The 22,321-nt window shown below is 34.2% G+C and overlaps 1 protein-coding gene and 1 pseudogene across 4 annotated transcripts in view; both read right to left on the bottom strand.

The window, feature by feature from the left end:
- Positions 1-22,321, bottom strand: part of SNTG1 (syntrophin gamma 1) — a 617,538-nt gene that overhangs the window by 53,244 nt on the left and 541,973 nt on the right. For all 4 annotated transcript variants that reach the window (XM_066264652.1, XM_066264655.1, XM_066264653.1 and 1 more), the window contains 2 exons: positions 10,027-10,143; positions 8,754-8,825 (listed from right to left, as the gene is read on the bottom strand). In XM_066264652.1, coding sequence (XP_066120749.1) covers positions 8,754-8,825; positions 10,027-10,143 — 189 coding nt within the window. The remainder of the gene's footprint in view (positions 1-8,753; positions 8,826-10,026; positions 10,144-22,321) is intronic.
- On the bottom strand, positions 21,983-22,154 carry LOC136332535 (U2 spliceosomal RNA; annotated as a pseudogene).

The following is a 22,321-nucleotide window of genomic DNA, read 5'->3' as shown; positions in this document are numbered from 1 at the left end:
TTGTATTTTTCTGAAGCAAGAAGTGGGGATGCAGAGAGACAGACTCCTGCATGCACCCGACTGGGATCGATCTGGAAAACCCACTAGGGGGCAATGCTCTGTCCATCTGGGGTATTGCTCCATTGCAACTGGAGCCATTATAGCGCCTGAGGTGGAGGCCATGGAGTAATCTTCAGCACCTGCACCAACTTTGCTCTAATGGAGACTTGGCTGTGGGAGGGGAAGAGAGAGATAGAAAGGAGAGGGGGAAAGGTGGAGAAGCAGATGGGCACTTTTCCTGTGTGCCCTGGCTGGGAATCAAACCCAGGACTTCAGCACACCAGGCCAATGCTCTACCACTGAGTCAACAGGCCAGGGCTTGCAGTTGAATTTAATTTCAAAGTCCTATGGTCAGAAAATTGGTATAATTTCAATCTTCCTGAATTTGTTGAGCTTAGGTTTGGGACCCAACATATATATATATAATTTATCTAAAGCCATCAATGGTGTGTTGAGATTTCTGAGTATAATTGTGTTTTAGTTTGTTTTTATTTTTCGATCATTTAGTAGATGTCATATACATATATATATATTTATTTATTTATTTTTTGCTGTTTCTTGATTTGGTACAATATATTAAGAAGTGTTCTGTCTATTGACACAATGTCTCCTTTATAATTATGAAATGTCCATCTTTGTTTCTTTTTACTTTTGTTTTCTTAATGCCAGCATTGTGAGATATTAGTATAGGTACACCTGCTTTTCTTTGGGTATTATTTTCTTGGAGAATCTTTTCCCAACCCTTCAATTTGAGTCTACTTTTGTCCTTGCATCTTATATGTGTCTCTTGAAGGCAGCATGCAGTTGGATTTTTCTTTTGGATCTAACCTGCTACTCTGTGCCTCTTTGTTGGTGAGGTCAGTCCATTTATACTTAGAGTAATTATTGATGATTGGAATGTTTTGTTTTCTGATAGCTCTGTGTCTTCTTTGGTTTTCTTGTATTTCTGTCAGTTGTTTTTGATTGGTGGTTTTCCATACTTTTCCCCCTATTTCTTCTTTTTTTAAACTTACATGTTTCAGTAGTGGCTTTTTTATATATAGTTACCATTAGGTTATTAAGAGAAAAATTTTCATATATACACGAGTCCTTTGTCTTATGAGTGTTTTTACACTTCATCCTCTTTTGTTACTATAAATTTTTATCCTCTCCCTTTTATGTTATTGGTGTCACAGATTATCCCTTCCTTTATTGTAACCTTGCTGGAACTTTTATTGGTAAATTTGTTTTGTTTTGTTCTTTGTATCTGGCTGAATAACCCCCTTGAGGAATTCCTGGAGTGTGGGTTTTTTGGTGATAAATTCTCTCAGCTTCTCTATGTTTGCAAAAAGTTTTTATTTCTCCTTCATATTTGAAGGATAACTTTGATGATAATAGTATTCAATGGGTAACTCCTCTCTTTCAGTACATTGAATATTTGGATCCACTCTCTTCTGGGTTTTAGAATTTTTGCTAAGAAGTCCAATGATTACCTAATGGGTCTTTCTTTATATGCCATGTTCTTTTTTTCTAGCTGCCATAAAGATTCTTTCTTTGTCATTGATTTTTTTACAATATTATTACAAAATGCCTTGGAGAAGTTATGTTTAGTTTGAGATAACTTGGACTTCTGTTGGCTTCTTGAATTAAAAGATCTAACTCTTCCTATAGACTTGGGAAGTTCTCATCAATTATTTGTTTGAATAGGCTCTCCATTCCTTCCTCCTACTTTTGTTTATCTTTATAACCATTATTCTTATATTGCTCTTTCTGATGAAGTCAGACAAATCTTGCAGATCTCCCTTATTATTATTTAAATTTCTGAGTTTCTCTCTTCTTCTTTCTGTATCATGTCCTGTTGACTGTCTTTGATGTTACTGATTCTTCTATTTGTCCAGTTCTATTAGCTAAACTTGCTGTTTTAATTTTCAATCCATGTATTGTGTTCTTCATCTCTATTGACTTTGTTTTTAAAGTTTCAATTTCTTTGGTAAAGTATTCATTTAGTTCACTTATTTGTTTTTTGAACTAATTAAATTGCCTATTAGTATTTTTTCATATCTCATTGAGTATTTTTAGAACTTTAATTTTGCATTCACTATTGCTTTACTCCAAGGTTTCCATGTGATTGAGCTTGCTTTCTAGAGATTTTTTATTTTCTTTATGAACTATGTCGCTTTCTTGTGTAGCCATGATATTTGATTTCTTCCATGTTGGCATTTGATAGTGGTATTGTTAAGAACTCTAACAAGGCCTGACCTGTGGTGGCACAGTGGGATAAAGCATAGACCTGGACACTGAGGTCGCCGGTTCGAAACCTTGGGCTTGCCTGGTCAAGGCACATATGGGAGTTGATGCTTCCTGCTCCTCCCCCTTCTCTCTCTCTCTGTCTCTCTCACTCCTCTCTCTCTAAAAAATCAATAAATAAAATATTAAAAATAAACTCTAACAAAAATATTAAAAAAATAAAAAATAAAGATAAATATGCAATGAAAAAATATAACAAATTTAAACATAATGACCAGTAAAAAAGAAGAAAAAAACCGCAAAGAAAACACCCACAAAAGGTAAGAATAAAAATATCAAATTCATTTACAATGAAATTTAAAAGAAGAAAAAGAAAAAAGAATAAAAAGAGAAAAAGGTTATAAGTTTTGAGAAATTTTTTGTTTTTTTTCTACTTGATGGTGTTGTATTACAAAGTCTTAGCTCTGAAATTCTTGACCTGATCTCCACTGGGATGTTGCTGTCACAATGATGTAGGTGGTGCTGCAGTTACATTGGTGAGTTGGGTACGTTGTGTAGGTTTTATGGCTTTCACAATGGTAATCTCAGGCCTCTGGATGCTCTTTTCTGCATCTCAATAGACCAGGAAACCAGACATGGAGGGCCTCTATTATTCAGGGGATAGAGTGACTCTGGAGAGTTAGCTGTGGGCAGTGGTGGGATTCAAATAATTTAACAACTGGTTCTCTACCCTGATGAGCATTTTAAGTATAAAAAAAGATATACTAAAAGGTTAATATTTTATGCATTTAATACTTAAATAAGAACAATAAAAGAGGTACACAAAACTAGATTATGTTATAAGAAAAAGTTTTAAAATGTTAATGAAAAAATAAATAATACCCATAATGGCTCAGAGGAATTTTGGGCATATCACAAAGCTGAAACAAATGACAGCTTGTCATCCCCTATTTGTCTGGCTCTTTTTTTCTTTACAGTATGTGTTTGTTTACTGAATTAAGAAATGTGAGGGATTTAACATGTACTATTTCAATGAAGATATAATGAGATTTATGGAGTGAATAAATGAATATTATAAGCATGGGTCTGTAAAAAATTTTCACCTATGGACAGAATGAACATTACTATGGGTGGTTAGAATATGCTGTTGTGCAGATGAACATTAAAAAAGAGTAATTGGAATATCCACATTGAGCAGCTGCCCAGGAGCCCACCTTAGAAAGAACCCTGATTACAAGTGCCACTTTAACAATCAGTTTTCTGAACTAATAAAAAAAATTAGGTATCAGTTCTACCAAATTGGTGTGAACCAGCTGAATCCCACCACTGTCTGTGGGATCTGTCTCCGCCACTTTTCTTACCCATGAGGTGAGGGATGTAGATTCTGGGAAGCTGGAGGGCTTTCTCTGTGTCTGCGTCAAGTGCTGTCTGAAGGCAGACTGTGGAAATACTGGCTATGACTTCTGTTTTGCTGCCCCTTCGGTTTAGTATCTCTCCCTCTGCCCCTCAGTTTTACCACTCCTCCCGCCAGAAGGAGGCCCTGTCACTCCAAACTTCTCTCCTCTCCATAGCCCCTGCAGACAAAATCCAGACAGACCAATCTTCCCTTCTCTCCAGAGCCCCAGAAGAAAAAGAAAAAAACAAACCAGTCAGTCTAAGTTTCTTTTTTCTTTTTCTTTTTTTCTTTTTTGTATTTTTCTGAAGCTGGAAATGGGGAGAGATAGTCAAACAGACTCCTGCATGCGCCCGACCGGGATCCACCCGGCATGCCCACTAGGGGGTGATGCTCTGCCCCTCCGGGGTGTCGCTCTGACTAGACCCACTCTAGCGCCTGGGGCAGAGGCCAAGGAGCCATCCCCAGCGCCGAGGCCATCTTTGCTGAAATGGAGCCTTGGCTGCGGGAGGGGAAGAGAGAGACAGAGAGGAAGGAGAGGGGGAGGGGTGGAGAAGCAGATGGACGTTTCTCCTGTGTGCCCTGGCCGGGAATCGAACCCGGGACTTCTGCACGCCAAGCCAATGCTCTACCACTGAGCCAACCGGCCAGGGCTAAGTTTCTTTTTTCTTAGGAACCCCAGCTATTAACAACCCGGACAGTCTGGGCCTCTCTCTTCTCTAGAGACAACCGGAAGTTCATCTTATCTTCTTTCTCTCTTCTCAATCCTTCCCACCTTTAGTCCCTTTAATACACTAATTCATCAGGCAAGCCTGTGACTCCAGCTGGGGTTTCTTCACTGCATTATAGCTGTTCAGTTTGTTAAAATTTCAAAAGGGAGAGATCAGAGGTATGCCTCACACCACCATTACTCTGACATCATTTTAATTTTTAATATAATAAGTATTTTATAGAGAGGTATTTTGAAGCTATATGAATGTACTGCTCCTTAATATTTTCATGTATTTATTAACTTTTATTAAGATTGATTTATATTTTTCTATTTTATTCCCTGTATTATAATCCATTACTATCATTAAAAAAATATTTTGAAGATCAGTTTGTGCCAGATTTGCCCATGGATGTTTTTGAAGATTGCTTCTATGTCTTTTGACAGGTTTGTGTTGTTTCTTGAGACTTCTTTATTTTCTGGGACAATATAATGATTTAACCCTATTTTTTACTTTGTGTGATACATCAAAACCATCAACAATTTTTCTATTAATTTTAGCCTTTTGTAGTGAAGAATGGTATTAAAAAAGTTACAGCTGAGTGTTGGGTGTGCTCCTTCTTATTAAGTACACTGTTATCCCAAATATTCTTAGAGAGCAGCCTATGTAAATGTGCACATATATGTATATACATGCACTTTGTATAAATAATTGCAAACACATCAACATTATTTCTATAGCCAACTATATATAAGGTCTACCGGAAAGTTCTGTCCATTTCTATCACAACAAGTTTTGACACATAAGCACACGTTTATTTGGCGCATGTGTGCCTCTCTATTTTTATCACTTAATGTATATATACTGATGTAGCAAATTAACTAAAAGTTGATTCACGTTAGTCTTCTGTGTGAAGCAATAGTATACCCATGGCTACTGATAAAGTTCATTTACGCCACTGTAATATTTATGAATTTCAACAAGGAAGAAATGCTACAGAAGCATATCTGTCGCATCCACCATATTCCCCAGTATTAGCACCCTCTGACTATCACTTGTTTTTGTCCTTACAAAATATTTTGAAGGGCAAAAAATTCAAAAATGAAGAAGATATCAAACAAGCACTGGTTCAATTTTTCACATCAAAAAATAAAACATTTTTCAAAAATGGGATATGCAAATTGCCCTCACTCTGGCAAGAAATCATTAATAATAATGGCAATTATATTAATTAATAAAGTTTATTGACGGTAAGAAAAATTTGTATTTTGTTTTATTCCAAAATGGACAGAACTTTCTGGTAGACCTTATATATTACATATAATATATACATAGAAAACTAATTGCATACTAATATTTCTAATTCTAATCCAGTAATACAGGGTAGTTCTATTCTCCTTTCCTCTCATATTTGCATATTTTATTTCTGACAGTGAGTAATCAGGTTACCATTTTTTATTCCCCATAACATATTTACTCTCCCCTTTTCTCATCTCCCACAAACAAACACCTGGAAGCCTTCCTGATTTAGCCTAGCCAGGTATGATATTTATTATTTTCTCTGAAATAGAATTTAGAAAAATACTGCTGTTACTACATTGATCACTATGAATATTTTATCAAGAACTTAAACTTAATACTTATAGTATTATTTTGAAAAGCAGGTTCTTAACAATTGAAAAAGAAGTGTGGTTTTTCTTAAAATGTATTTGCTTACTTCTACATCACACTAGTAGATGGCTGCTTATTAGAAGCTCACTTTGAGATTTCCTAACCAGACCCAATTATTTGAGACCAGGCTTCCTGTCAAACCAATGATCTTCCAACTACTGATCTGGATGCAGAAGAATAATCCATTTGGCACTGAGTCTTATGTCCACTCCTTTGTTCTTGTGCTATATAAATGCTCATTTGGGAAAGAAAATTTCTAATGCATAATTATGTATGGCAAGTGTAAAATTCATGGAATATAAAACATCAATGTTGTACAATACTTAGTAATGGTAAGAAAGTTTTCTTGCTTACATATAATAAGAATGCATTTATATTTTATCTAATATCTAAAAATATATTTATCTTCAAAATTCACTAACTTATGTAAATATATCCTGTAAAATATAGAAAACTTAGTTCTCCTTGATTACACAAACAAGGTCAACCTGAACAAGGAGTAATTATCAATGTCTAGTACTTCCATAGACCATAGAGTAGAAACTGAATGTAGATTATTATTTAGGTTTTACACTGTATTCCCACTTTATTTATGAAAAGCAGCTATAGAAAACATTTTGATGATTTTCTATTGCAACAATTTTGTGTACAGCACAGAAATGTAATTAATTAAAAACAACTGTATATTGTTTTCTGTACTTAGAGTAATAACCTTAATAATTAAAAAATATCTTTCTTTGTGTACTTTATATTTTCTATATTTTTAAGATCCAAGTCTTATCCAATCATTTTCTTCTGTAGTTTACTCAACAAAGAACTATGCTATTAATTGAGGTTAAAATTTAGACTATTTCTAAATTTTTTATTTTTAATTTACTGTGTTGACATGGTTTTAAGTGTCCACTCAATATAATACCTTCTATACCACCACATTATGACCCCCGAATCCCATACAAAGTCTCTTTCCAGCCTTATTTCACCCCCTTTACCTCCCTTTTCAAACTTCTGCACCTCTTTCCCTCTGGTTATTGCTACCTTGTTCGCTGTACCTGTGTTATGTATATATAGTTTAGCTAATCCTTTTACCTTCTTTGATTCTGTCCCCTCTTTCATCTTCCCTCTGACAGCTATCCATCTGTTCCCTGTGACTCTGCCTCTGTTTTTATTTTATTTTTTAGTTTATTATATTTGTTAGATTTTAAATATAAGTGAGAGCATATGACATTTGTCTTTCTGCCTGGCTTATTTCTCTTAGAATAGTAGTATCCAGATCCATGCATGCAGTCACAAAAAAAAAGGTAAGATTTTCTTCTTTTTCAAAGCCATGTAGTATTTCATTATATTACAATATATGTGTACTACAGCTTTTTTATTCACTCATCCACTGGTGAACACTTGGGTTTTTCCAGATCTTGGCTATTGTAAATAATGCTGCAATAAACATGGGGTGCACATCTTTTTTTTTTATTAGTGTTTTGGGCTTCTTAAGATATACATATATTCGTAGAAGTGGGATAGCTGGGTCATAAGGCAGTCCATTTTTTGAAGAAACTACCATACTATTTTCCACAGTGGCTGTATGAGTCTGCATTCCCACCAGCAGTGCAGGGGGTTCCCTTTTCTCCCTGTCCTTACCAACACTTGTGTGTTGATTTGATAATAAAAGCCATTCTGGTATGTGTGAGGTGATATCTCAATGTGGTTTAAATTTTAATTTCTCTGGTGATTAGTGACATTGAGCATTTTTTCATAAGCCTATTGGCCATCTGTATGTCTTTTATGGAGAAGTGTCTATTTGTGGGTTCCTTGCCCATTTTTAAATTGGATTTTTTATGTTTCCAGTGTTGAGTTTTAGAAGTTCTTTATAAATTTTGGTTATTAATCCCTTATCAGACATATCAGTGAATATGTTTTCCCATAGAGTGGGTTGTCTTTTTATTTTGTTACTGGTAATTTTTGCTATGCAAAAGCTTTTTAGTTTGATATAGTCTTATTTTTTTTATTTTGTCCTTTATTTTACTTTTCTGTGCAAATATGTTAGAAATACATGGCTACAGGAGATGACAAAATTCAGGTTATTTTTAATTAAACTTTCACTTTTTCTCAGTGGGTATCTGCCAAGCTTCTTGTTTTCTTTTCTGACTGAGGGATTTCAGAATCTTCTTATTATTTAAGCTTCCCTGGCCATTTGGCTCAGCAGTACAGTGTTGGCCTGGCATGTGGGAATGTTGTGTTTGATTCCCAGTTAAGGCACAGAGGAGAAGCGACCACCTGTTTTTCCACCTCTTCCTCCCCCCCACCACATCCATGGATTATTTCAGCAAGTTGGCCCCAGGCACTGAGGGTGGCACCATGGCCTCAACTCAAACACTAAAATAGCTTGGTTGCTGAGCAACAGAACAACAGCCCCAGATAGGCAGAGCATCATTCCATAGAAGACTTGCCAGGTGGATCCTGGTTAGGGTGTATGAGGGAGTCTCTCTCTCTGCCTCCCTGCCTCTTGCTTAATAATAATTTAAAAATTATTTAAAATAATATGAGAGTGCTTACAACACTTTTCTGTATTATATATGTATATATTTATATTATCTTTATCTTTATCTTGTATTTTCTTTTATATACATGCATTATTTATTTTTAGAAGTTACTTATGAGCCCAGAATCACTGTTTTCTGAGAAAAGACCATTAAAATTTTCACTACTTTTGATCATACCTTGAGAATCTTGCACATTATCTCATAAACTGAAAATGTTTTTTCTGCTCGGGTCCAGTCCCATGTTGTAACCTTTAAAAGATGAGAAACTAATATGACATCTATGTTAGAAAAATAATGCTTGCCCCCATTTTTATGTTATTTATATATTATTCTGCATAATAGAAACTGTCACATATGTACAATATAGTTTCTCAGTTGTGAAGTTACTCTCATAGAGGTCCATGTAAAATGTCGTGGTTTTCTCTCTTCTAAGCTTTATTACCATTTCTCTTCCTTTTTCAGTAAATATTTCATGTTACATGCAACAGTTTCCATTTGTACAATGTCTTTACTTGTTTCAAATAATGTGTGTATTTTTACATATAAATATTTTTTACATATAAAGTATTTATATTTCACACACACATATATATTATTTTACCACTAGTTACCTACAAAAAGAATACTAGGTAGGTAGCAACACTAGCTTTAATTTTACAAAATACATAATTTATAGTAAAAGTAATTCCAATATGTGAATATTTTACAAAATTATGAAGACTCCAAATATTATAATGACGTTTCACTAAATGAAGTTTGAGCCATATATTTGTTTAATCATAAGAAATTTTTCAAAATAGTAATATATAATAGTAAAAGATATTAATATTAATGGATTTTTTCTTGCCTACCTGGTGTTTTGAACTTCGTATAGACATAGACATTCAAAATAACAATAAATAAGTCTTGACAATTTCAAGACCCTATCCATTATTAAACATATAAGTAAGTGGTCTGGCATTTAATATTTTATTCAATAACGATTTACTGAGAATCTACTATTGTGTAAGGTAAATGTTTCTAAAGGCATGTGTTAGGTGCAATAAATACCCATACATATTTAATACAAATCCCAATGACTAGCATATTAGATATCAAAAATATGATTTATCTGATATAGAGAAACCTGTGCCACATAAACATACCTTGATTGTCGGAAATGCCTAAACAGAAGGAACTTCTAGATTTTTCAAGGGTTATAAAATAATCTTTAGTGCCAGAACATATATATTTAGTAAACTATATTGAAAAACACATGGACTATTTTCAATTTTTTTATCTTAATTTCAAAATATATTGCTATTTGTTATTAAGTTGATGTTTTCTTTGTATATATGTACCCTGATTTATTAATGTCACCCCATTAAAATTAATAAAAAAACTTTTTAAAAATTTGATGTCACTCTGATGTGATAAGGATACAAAAAAATTTTTGGACAAAAACACTTACTGGAGGTGCCAGAAACTTGTAAAGACATGCGCCTCTTAGGGCTAGAAATATTGGAATGTACACACAATCTTGAAGGGGGTCCTGTTCCCTTGTTTCACACCAGCCCATGTAGACTATCTGCAAGGAAATAGAATATAATTATTGCCAAAAATTCTTATATCATATGTATTATGTGTATTTTTTATATCTTAATGGACTCATAGAATTAAATTAATAAATCAAAAAAGTAAGTTACCCAGCTTTACTTTCAAAAAGTATATGTGAACCACTCATAAGAAATCATGTTTCTATCAGCACTTATCATGTTTATTTATTCAATTCCACATGGCATAAATTATGTCTTCCACATCCAACCAAACATACTATGGAAATATTTCTTTATAAAGAATTTATTGACTTGTATCTGTTTCCCAATTAGTGTCATTTTACTATCTGAAAATGTGACCCCAGAATTAAATATTCAAGTAAGAAGATATACCAAAGAGAGGTACCCAAAGTTATGACTACTAGTGTGGTGTACCTCATCTCCCCTGTGCCTTTCTTGGTTTAGTTACTAATCTGAGTAAATATTACTCAAACATTATTCCTATATCAAATGACAGTGGAAACAACTCTTTTGCTTCTAGCTCTTAAATTTAGGTGGATCAATTTATAAAAAAATATATATATAGTTACTCATCTTTCCATCATTTGACTGTTGTGGAGGTCAAACATGCATATAAACATTTATTAAATAACTCATTTAATAAATTTATTTGAAAATAAGTTTATATGTGATTTCATTTATCTATTAGAGGTACCAGGGAGAATATATTTTCCACCTCATATAATTTACTTCAGTTTTACTATTGGCAAAATGTTTTTTCCTGCTCTTAGACTTTCATTTTCATATTGTTTTAAAACAATAATGTTATTTGAGTATCTACCTGGCTCTATAAGCAATAAAAAATAATCAATTTTTATAGCTTGTTATTATATTATTACTAACCAGTGAAGATTGAGGTGATAAGTTTGTAAGGTATATAAATGTTTTATCAGCCCTGGCTGGCTGGCTCATTAGATAGTTGGCCAAGCATATGGACATTCTGGGTTTCCTTTCCAATTGGGGTACACAAGAGAAGCAACCATTTTCTTCCCTCCAACTCCCTCTCCCCCTTATCTCCCTCTTTCCCTCCCACAGCCAGGGTCTCAATTGGTTTGAGTTTCAGTCCGGGTGCTAAAGGTAGCTTGGTTGATTTCAGTATTGGCCCCAGACAGGAGTTGCCTCGTGGATCCCAGTTGGGGCACACATGCAAGTCTTTCTCACTATCTCTGCTCCACTCACTTAAAAAATTTTATAACTCTGTTGTACACCTGAAACTGATATAATATTGTATATATCAACTGTAATTGAAAAATAAAATTTTATTAAAATTAATTAAAAAATAAAAGAGTAATAAAGTTTACTAGCTGAAAATACCATAAAGAAAAATGACTTAGTTAACTAGAATAATATCTATTTTTTCAGAGTAATTGATATAAAAATGGAGGAGATAATTGTATTCCAGTTTCTAATGTATTATTATGCAATCAGAAAATCCACTAACTGGAGTTATATCAGAAAAAAAGGATAATATTATTTTTAAATGTACTTAAAACACTAGATATTTTGCAGATATTAAATCACTACCAGAAAAAAAAAAGGTCTTCATAGTAATATGGTGGTTGAGAAAAGTGAAGGTTAACTTTTGCCATAGAGGCACTGAATAAAGCAGAATTGATCATAAAATATTGAAATTTTATTTTTTGCCCTAGCATTAAGGCAAAAGTAAAGACCAGGGCCCTCCAACTGGGGTCAGCCTTAGTAAATATGTACTGCTTTTATTACAAATCACAGGTGTTTGCATCGTAACAACAATGTTAAGGAAGAAGTCATTAAGCTCTTTTATGAACAAGAGCTCAGATTTACACCATCCAGATGGTTCAGAAAATGTCAGTTTTGAAATGATTTATGACTTTAGATTTCAGTTCATCCAGGTTTCTGGCTAAAGAAAATTAAATTTTTTTCTGAATAATGATAATATCACCCAACACCTAAATCTATTTTCATAAAAAAAACTTTGATCTGGACACAATATAAATAACTAAGAATATAAAGGGGAAATCATAAAACACATCATGAAAAAAAGAATAAATAAGAACAATAGACAGCAGGACTTAGTCATTATTGACACAGACTAAGTAGCTATGCTTACTATGTATGAGAAGATAAGATACAAGCTTAAAACTTTCATCAGAAAATATCTAACAATACCATAAGATGTACTAATTAGAAAATAAATGATGTATATTTTTAAAATCATATATTTAGAATTAACAACACATTAAAAGCAGCTGAAGAAAGTCTTTAACCGTTTTTTTTTTTAATGTATTGAGGTGACAGTTTAATAAAACTTGTACACATTACAAGTGCATAATTCTATTACAGTTTATACTGTATTTTTGTTCACCACCACAATTCAGATCTTTGTTTATCACCATTTACTTTCTCATTTTTCCCTCTACCTTCCCCAACCTACCTCATCCACACCATTGTCTCTGTCCATGAATTTTTTCCTTTTTGGCTAATGCTTCCATTCCTCCACCTAGCCTTATCTTTCCCACAGCTGTCAGCCTGATCTCTATCTATGAATGTGCTTATATTTTTCTTGTTAGTTCATTAGATTTCACATATAAATATAATCATATGATACTTGTCATTCTCTGACTGTCCTATTTTATTTAGCATAATACTCTCCAGGTCCATCAATGCTATCACAAAAGGTAAAATTTTCTGCTTTTTAATGGTTGAAAAATATCCCATTGTGTAGATGTACCTCAGAATTTTTACCCACTCATCTACAGGCTACCCCCAGGTTATAAACAAGATAAGATAAGTTTTGTTCTTAAGTTGAATTTGCATGTTAAGTTGAAACAGGCACATTTACCTAACTAAATGCAGCTTAGATGTTTGTCTCATTTTTATTTTTCTGTGCATATAAATAAACATTTTTATTTTTATTTTATTTTTTATATTTTTCTGAAGCTGGAAATGGGGAGAGACAGTCAGACAGACTTCCACATGCGCCCGACCGGGATCCACCTGGCATGCCCACCAGGGGGCGATGCTCTGCCCACCAGGGGGTGTTGCTCTGCCCCTCTGGGGCATCACTCTATTGCGACCAGAGCCACTCTAGCGCCTGGGGCAGAGGCCAAGGAGCCATCCCCAGCGCCTGGGCCATCTTTGCTCCAATGGAGCCTCGCTGCGGGAGGGGAAGAGAGAGACAGAGAGGAAGGAGAGAGAGAGGGGTGGAGAAGCAGGTGGGCTCTTCTCCTGTGTGCCCTGGTCGGGAATCGAACCTGGGACTTCTGCACGCCAGGCCGACGCTCTACCACTGAGCCAACCGGCCAGGGCCTTACTTAAACATTTTTAAATTTACAGAACTTTTTTTGTTCATGACCCTTGGATTGCCTGTATTGATAGACACCTTCCAAATCTTGGGCACCTTCCTTATTGGGCACCTTCCAAATCTTGGCCATTATAAAATATGCTGCCACTATGCTATGGAACATAGCAGTGCAGCTACTGTGGAAAGCAGTATGGGTTTATCTCAAAAAATTAAAAATGGAACTGCCTTATTACCTAGTGATTTTCCTTTTGGAAATTTATCTCAAGAAACCTGAAACACAAATTCAAAAAAATATGAAAGAAAAATTAATAAAGTAAATGATGTATCAGTAAAATGGATCTAGAAGGATGACTACAGAGACAAAGTTTGGGAAGAAAAGATATGAAAATAAAAGAAAAAGTCTTCGGCCTGACCAGGAGTGGTGCAGTAGATAGGGCATTAGACTGGAATGCAGAGGATCCAGATTCGAAATCCTGAAGTTGCCAGCTTCAGAGTGGGCTCATCTTGTTGAGCATGGGGTCACCAGCTTGAGCATGGGATCTCTGGCTTGAGTGTGGGATCATAAACGTGACCCCATGGTCACTAGCTTGAGCCCAAAGGTCCGTGGCTTGAGCCCAAAGGTTGCTGGCTTGAGCAAGGAGTCATTCACTCTGCTGTAGCCCCCGGTCAAGGCACATATGAGAAAGCAATCAGTGAACAACTCAGGAGCTGCAACAAAGTATTGGTATTTCTCATCTCTCCCTTTCTGTCTGCCTGTCCCTATTGGTTCCTCTCTCTAACTCTTTCTCTGTCTCTGTTAAAAAAAAAAAAAGAGAGAGAGAGAGAAAATGTGTTTGTAGTAAGATACATAAAACTCTTTATTTTATTCTTAAGTAAAGTGTAGAAATATAAGGAGATATATTTGAATAAATAATAGCCAGGAACTTTTCCACATAGATAAAAAGAGTTTAATCCACAGATCAGAAAACAAACAATGTAAACCAATACATAACAGCATTGGAAAGAAAATGCATGTAGATTCTTTCTCATGACTCTTAAGAAACACAAAGATTAAAAAAAAAGAACATATTATATGTGGCCAGAGGCAGGGGAAAATATATCTATTATCTATAAATCTATCTATCTATCTATCTATCTATCTATCTATCATCTATCTATATAACCTTTACAGAAGGAACGGTGAGATTGATAACTGAATTCTCAACAGGAACAATGAAATCTAAAATTTAATGGAACATAAATATACAGAATAAAAATAATAGTCATATCTGAAACCCAAACACAAAAAGTGAAATGTACACTTCTATAACATATTGACTTAAAATGTTAAAAATCAATACTGAAGGAAAAAAATGGATTCTTCAGAGAGAAAAAATAGAAAAAAGGGAACTAAAGAATTTAAAATATTTGTGTATATTTATTAATAATTCTTTTGTGACAAAAGCATTACAATTCAGAAGGACATAGATTTGGTTAAAATTATCTAAGTTTTTGTTCTATATAAGTAATTTTTAGCATTATGATTTAGTAGTGTACATTTTGTAATACCTAACGTAACTATTTAGGTAGTAACTATTATTTGTAAAGTAAACTCTGCAAAAATATATGAGAGTAAGCAGCAGTTCTGAGACGTTTTGGAATTGCGTTCCTTAATATTATTAAATAGAAAATGACCTTGAAGATTTTAATGTGCTATGTTTTTAATATTTATCATGTTATAAAAAAAGTATAAATTTAAAAATTCTTTAAAGTATATAAAAATAACCACTTACCAAAAATATAAAACTTCATAATAAACAGTAAAATAAAAACAAAATACAGTACTAAACAATGTTAATTCAAAAGAAAATAAAGTAACAGAACTGATAAAAAAGATGTAATGAGATTATAGAATGTAAACAAAATATGATAGCAGTTTTACCATACATAAAAATAATAAATGTGCTCTATAGAGATTTTTCACATGCACATACACACACACACACACACACACACACACACACACACCCTATACTGTCTCTATAAAGAATCTATAAAACATAAGGTACAGAAAATTTGTAAAGAAAAAATAGAAATTTATAACAAACTGTAGCCAAAATAAACTGGCCTGGCAATACTAATAATAGGAAATACAGACCTAAGGCAAGAATTATTGTTAGAAATAAAAAGAAAAATTTTATAGTGACGCAGTGTCAAATCTAAAAATATTCATAGTAATAATTATATTTCTTGTGTCTGATAACATAATTTTAAAAGCTAAAAGTAAAAGAAAAACTGACAGAACACTAACAAAAGAAACAAGTTGATAATCATGAAAGAGGTGCTTAACACAATTCGATAAAAATTAATCAAATGGGAGTAAAAAAAATCCATCACGGTATGGAAATTTTGAACAATACACTTAATGAAATTTGCCTAACTGACATTTAGAACACTAGACTCAACAAAAGTCAAGTACACTTTTTTTAAATGTTTACTGCAAACTGCAAGAAATAATTATGGTTTTTGGTGATAGGGTAGTCACAAATAAGTTTTATCAGTCAATAATGTGCTGTGTCCTAAATAGAGCTAGAGAGCAATATTATAAGATAATTAGAATATACACCCAAAATATTTAGAAATTAAATAATACATATCCACAGGTCAAAGAAAGAAACACAAAGGAATTTAAAAATAGTTTGAACTAAAAGACAATGAAAAATGATATATGACACTTGAAAGATTCAGCAAAATTTAGTTTTAGAATTTTAATCTATGTGCATATATTTAAAAATTCTTAAATCAATAATCTGAGAATATTAATCAAGACATTAAAATGTGTTAGGAAGGGAGAAGCCTGACCAGAAGGTAGCACAGTGGATAGAACATGGGCCTGGGATGCTGAATACCCAGGTTCAAAACCTTGAAGTTGCCTGCTTGATTGTGAGTTTATCTGGCTTGAGCACAAGGGCACCAGCTTGAGCATGGCATTATAGGCATGACTACATAATCACTGGCTTGAGCCTAAAGGTTTCTGGCTGAAGCCAAAGGTAGCTAGCTTGAATCCAAGGTTGCTGCTGAAACCCCATGGTCATGGCGCTTATAGGAAAACAATTAACTGAAAAACTTAGGTGTTGCATCAAAGAATTGATGCTTCTCATCTCTTTTCCTTCCTGTCTGTCCCTGTCTGTACCCCATCCTTGCTAAAGAAAAAGAAAAAAAAGAAGAAGCAAAAATGTTTATAAATGATAGAGAGATTTAACACAAAGTAAATAAAATATTGGATGCAGTCATTAATAAAGTATAATTGTACAATATGTATTAATCAAAAGCAAATGTATTGTATAATAGAGACTAATATAAATAAATCTAGCAAAAGAAGGCATAAATTACTAATATACACAATATCAGAACCTACAGAGATTATACTTATGTTAGAATAGTATTATAAACAACAGTTTCAACATGTTTAAAATTTTAATGAAATATATTAATTACTTGAAGAATATCACAACAAATGCAGAAAAAAAATTTAAATTAACCATCCTATAGTTATTAATACAATTTGATCTGTAATTTAAAATATCCCCAAAAGAAAACTCTGAGTTCTATTAAATCCACATTCAATCTCTCTTAATATTAATAAAAAATAAACCAAAGAAGAGATCCAAGATGGTGGCAGAGTAGAGGGAAACTACACTCACCTCTTCTCAAGACTAAATTAGATGTACAACTAAATTATAAAATAGTCATCCAAAGTAACTAACTGAAAACTAGCTGAAAGGAAGTATTATAACCAAAGATTTACAGAAGCCACATTAAGACTGGTAGGAAGTGTGGAGATGGGAAAGGACTGGCTAGCCCTGTTCCCACAGATGATGGCTAAGGTTCCAGAGGGATATCTCAGTTACATGATGTTCCCCTTGAAGCATGGGGTCTAAACTTCAATCCAGGATCCTCAGCCAAGAAAAGAGCTGGGAAGAGATGCCCACATAACATATGGCTGTGAAAAGCAGTAGGTTTTCTGTTTACCTGGGAGAGATGAGAATTCACTAGGGATAAGCACTATCTTAAAGGACCAACACAAAATTTTGTTTGTAGCTACTCACCCTGGGTTTTGGCAGAGGAAATGTGAAGCAGACTAGAGTTACATGAGGAGAGTGTGGAGTTTGTGACTCTGGGAAGAGAGCTCAAGGGACTGCCACTGTGCTAAGTGATCTTCCTATACTGTAGATGCCATCTTTCTTGGGTGCACTTACTTCTTTCCATGTGGTATCAGCCCAGTGGAAAGCAGTAGCCCAACCTGCTGGACTTCTTTTTGACCACACTGTGGAACTTACATCTTGCTGAGGAGTCAGTTGCATTGGCAAGGGTGTAGAGATCTGAACAGACTCAAGGGATGTCACTGGCTGGATTGAGTAGCTTTGGGACAGGAGTAATTTTCCCCTGCTTTTCTGTGAACATGACTAACACTCTCACAGGAGATCTAAAATCACCCTCTGGGTTATGGAGACCTCAACTGCCTGACTCCCAGTGGCTCTGCCTAGCTGAAGTTGGGGGAAAATTCAGGACAGTCTAAGTTGAATGTCTCTGGGATAAAAACTAAATACTCCCAATTTTCTTGAAGCTTGACCAGTACCTTTCTTTTCCAGGACAACAACTAGCCCTTACCTGGTGATTCACTGTAAATCTACCTCATGCAACTTGAGTAGTACCAGAGGGTCTTTCAGTGACTACACTGAATAGGGAGCCAGAAAGAAGAGGCAAGTAGAGGTAGATCTTGGGTGCCTGGGACTTTTGTTGATCCACTCCTAGATCTGAGGTTAGTAAAAGCTGGCCTTGGTATGCACTTGGTTCTTCCTGTGTGGACCCAGGCCCAGCAGAGGAAGCTACAAACTGTGTATCACTTGTAGCTTTATAAAAGTTGTCCAGGACCACTCACAGACAGCATCTGCCTTTGGTCCACTGCAGAGTCCCTCTCAGGCAACCCAGAATCAGCTTACCCAGTGGCCAGTATCAGGTAATAACAGAGCAAGATTGAATAAGCTTCATAAGAAGCACATGCATAGAGGGCTCTCAAGAGGTGCTGAAGCAAATTCTGCTTTGTGTGGTCAATACTGGAACAGAAGCTCACATGACATGGTTGAGATGCGCCTGAAAGTCAGACAGCCTGAGGATCAATTACACACATAAAAGAGCCAATTGAAATCAAGACTAATTACAACAGTAGTGACCACATAACCCACACAAAGGACATTCCTGGAATACCCAGATCAGATGATTATGGAAACTGAACCACTAGACTACACAAAATACCTACTATATAATGTTACCATATGATGGCTGAGAGTCAGGCCAGGAAGGATTGGCATGAAGTATTTAAAGTGATAAAAAACAAAGACCTATAATCCAGACTACTTTACACAGCAAAGCTATTATTTAAATTTGAAAGAGAAATAAAGAACTTCTCATATAAAAAAAATCTAAAGGAATTTACCAACAAACCAATATTACAAAAAATGTTAAAAGGCCTGCTCTAAGAAAGAATAAGAAGAAGAAGGAGGAGGAGGAGGAGGAGGAAGAGGAGGAGGAGAAGGAGAAGGAGGAGGAGGAGGAGGAGGAGGAGGAGAAGAAGAAGAAGAAGAAGAAGAAGAAGAAGAAGAAGAACAACAACAACAACAACAACAACAACAACACAGAGGAACATAGTTAAAATTCTAAAATAGTAATAAATACATACTCATCAATAACCACTTTAAATGTTAAGGGCTTAGATGTTCTAGTCAAAAGGCATAAGATATCTGAATAGATGAGAAAATAAGATCCATATATATGCTGTTGACAGGAGACTCATCTCAGAAGAAAAAATATACACATATTAAAAGTAATGAAATAAAAATGATATTTTATGCAAATTGAGAGGAAAAAATATCTGAGATAACAATACTTATATCTGAAACATTAAAACAAGGCTATACTAAAAGACAAAAAACACTACATAATTATAAAGGGATCAATACAACAAGAGGATATAACCCTTGTAAAGATTTATGCACCAACACAGAAGCACCTAAATATGAAAAGCAAAAAATTTTTGGACATAAAGAGAAAAATTACAGTAATACATTCATAGTAGGGGGTTTCATCACCCCATTGGCATGAATGAATAAATCTTCCAGAAAGAAAATCAACAATCAAGAACCAGCAGTGTGGCTGTAAATGACATACTACAGCAAATGGATTTAATTGATATCTTTAGAACAGTTTGCCCCAAAGCAGGGAAATAAACATTCTTTTCAAGTACTCATGAAACATTTTCTAAGATAGACCACATGTTAGGGCACAAAACAAGTCACAATAAATTTAAACAGATTATGATAATATTAAACCCTGACCACAAGGATTTGAAACTAGAAATTAATCAGAAAAACAACAACTGAGCCTTGTCCAGTTTGCTCAATGAATAAAGCATTGACCTGGCATATGAATGTCCAGGGTTCAATCCCTGGTCAGGGGACATGTGAGAAGTCACCATCTGCTTCTCTTTACCTCCTTCTCCCTTTTGTCTCTCTCTTTACCTCTTGAAGCCAGTGGCTTGATTGGTTTGAGTGTTAGCCCCAGGCACTGAGGATAGTTTGGTTGATTAAAGCATTGGCCCCAGACAAGGGTGGCAGAGTGAAGCTCTGTTTGGTAGCATGCAGGAGTCTCTCTATTGCCCTTCCTCTCACTTAAAAACAAACAACAAACAAACAAAACAACTGAACATATTCATAAAGACATGGAAGTTAAATAACATAACACTAAACAATGAATGGATTAACAATGAGATAAAGAAAAAAATCAAAAGATACCTTGAAAGAAATGGAAATAAAAACTAAAAACCTAAAATCTATGTAAAAACAAAAGCTGTCTTAAAAAGAAAATTCATAGCATTACAAGCCTATCTCAAGAAACATCTCAAATAAATAATTTATCTTTACACTTAAAGAAAATAGAAAAAGAATAACAAACAAGGCCCAAAGTGATTAGAAGAAAGGCAATAATTAAGATCAGAGCAGAAATAAACAAGAGTCTATAAAAACAATACAAAAAATAGAAATAAATGTGTTACACCACATAAAGAAAATGAAATATAAATACTATATTATCATATCAGTAGATGCAGAAAAAGCTTTGATAAAATCTAACACCCACTTATAATAAAAAAAAAAACCCTCAGCAATATAAGAATAGAGGAACTATATCTCAATGTAATAAAGGCCACATATGACCAAACCACAACAAATATCATACATAATGGTCAAAAAATACAAATGTTTCCCTTAAGATTGGGAACAAGATAGGGATGTCTGCTTTCACTGCTGTTATTCAAAATAAAACTGGAAATACTAGCCACAACAATCAGACCAGAAGAAGAAATAAAAAGCATCCAAATTGGAAAATAACAAGATTGTCATAATAGGGAACCCTAAAGATTTTACCAAAAGCCCTGGCCAGCTGGCTCAGTGGTAGAGCATCAGCCTGGTGTGTGGTAGTCCCAGGTTTGATTCCAAGTCAGGGAACACAGAAGCACCCATATGCTTCTCCACCCTTCCTCATCTCCTTTCCCTCTCTCTCTTCTCCTCCTGTAGCCAAGGCTCCAAAGAAGCAAAGTTGGCCTGGGTGCTGAGGATGGCTCCATGGCCTCTGCCTCATGTGCTAGAATGGCTTCAGTTGTAATGGAGCAACGGCCCAGATGGGCAAAGAATTGTGCCCTAGTGGGCATGCTGTGTGGATCCCGGTTGGGTGCATGCAGGAGTCTTTCTTTCTGCCTTCCTGCTTCTCATTTTAGAAAAATAAAAGTATTTCTCCAAAATACTGGCCAATAAATTTAATAATATAGCAGAATAATATAGCAGAATATAGCAGTTGGAATATTATGTTCCATTAATAAACTATAAGAAAGGAATTCTATTTACAGCTGCATACAAAAGTATAAAATACTTAGAAATAAATTTAACCAAAAATATAAAAACCTGTACTCAGAAAATTATGAGATTGAAGAAAAATATTGAGGAAGATAAAAATAAGAAAATAATTGATATCATTAAAATTTCCATATTACTCGAAAGAGGCTATTGATTCCATGCAATCTTTATCAAGATAGTAATGATGTATTTCACAGGACTAGAAAAAATATGCTAAAAATTTATATTGAATCACAAAAGACCTTGAATAGCCACAGCCATCTGTGAAAGAAGAACCAAGCTAAAGGGATTGCACTACCTGATACATTACTATATTACAAGGACATAGTAAACAGAACAGAATGATACTGGCATTAAAAAAAGATATAAAGTTCAATGGAACAGAATAAAAAGCCCAGAAATAAACCTGCATGTCTATAGTCAATTAATACCTGACAAAACATACAATTCAGTAAACATACTTTATCCAACAAATGGTGTTGTAAAATTGGACAGTTATGTGCAAGAAATAAAACTAGGCCACCAAATTACACCATACACAAAAATATATTCAAAATAAATTAAAGGCTTAAGTATTTAAACAGAAACTATAAAAATCCTAGAAGTAGGATTTACATGGGCTGTAAAATTTCAGACATATCTTGGAGCAATATTTTTTTCTAATACTGTATATATCTTTGAGTAGAGGACATACCAGATATTAAACTGATAAGAACAGATGCTACATTTGACCTTAGCCATGGCAACAAACAATAAAATAAACAAATAAATGGTACTATATCAAACTATTTTTGCATAGCGAAGGAAACTATCAACAAAATGAAGAGATGATGATGCACAGAATAGGAAAACATATTTGCTGATACATTTGATAAGTGGTCAATATACAAAATTTTGAAGAAATTATAAAACTCAACAACT

Source organism: Saccopteryx bilineata, chromosome 3 (assembly GCF_036850765.1).
Source record: "Saccopteryx bilineata isolate mSacBil1 chromosome 3, mSacBil1_pri_phased_curated, whole genome shotgun sequence".
Lineage (NCBI taxonomy): Eukaryota > Metazoa > Chordata > Mammalia > Chiroptera > Emballonuridae > Saccopteryx > Saccopteryx bilineata.
This window is presented reverse-complemented; position numbering and strand designations above follow the sequence as displayed.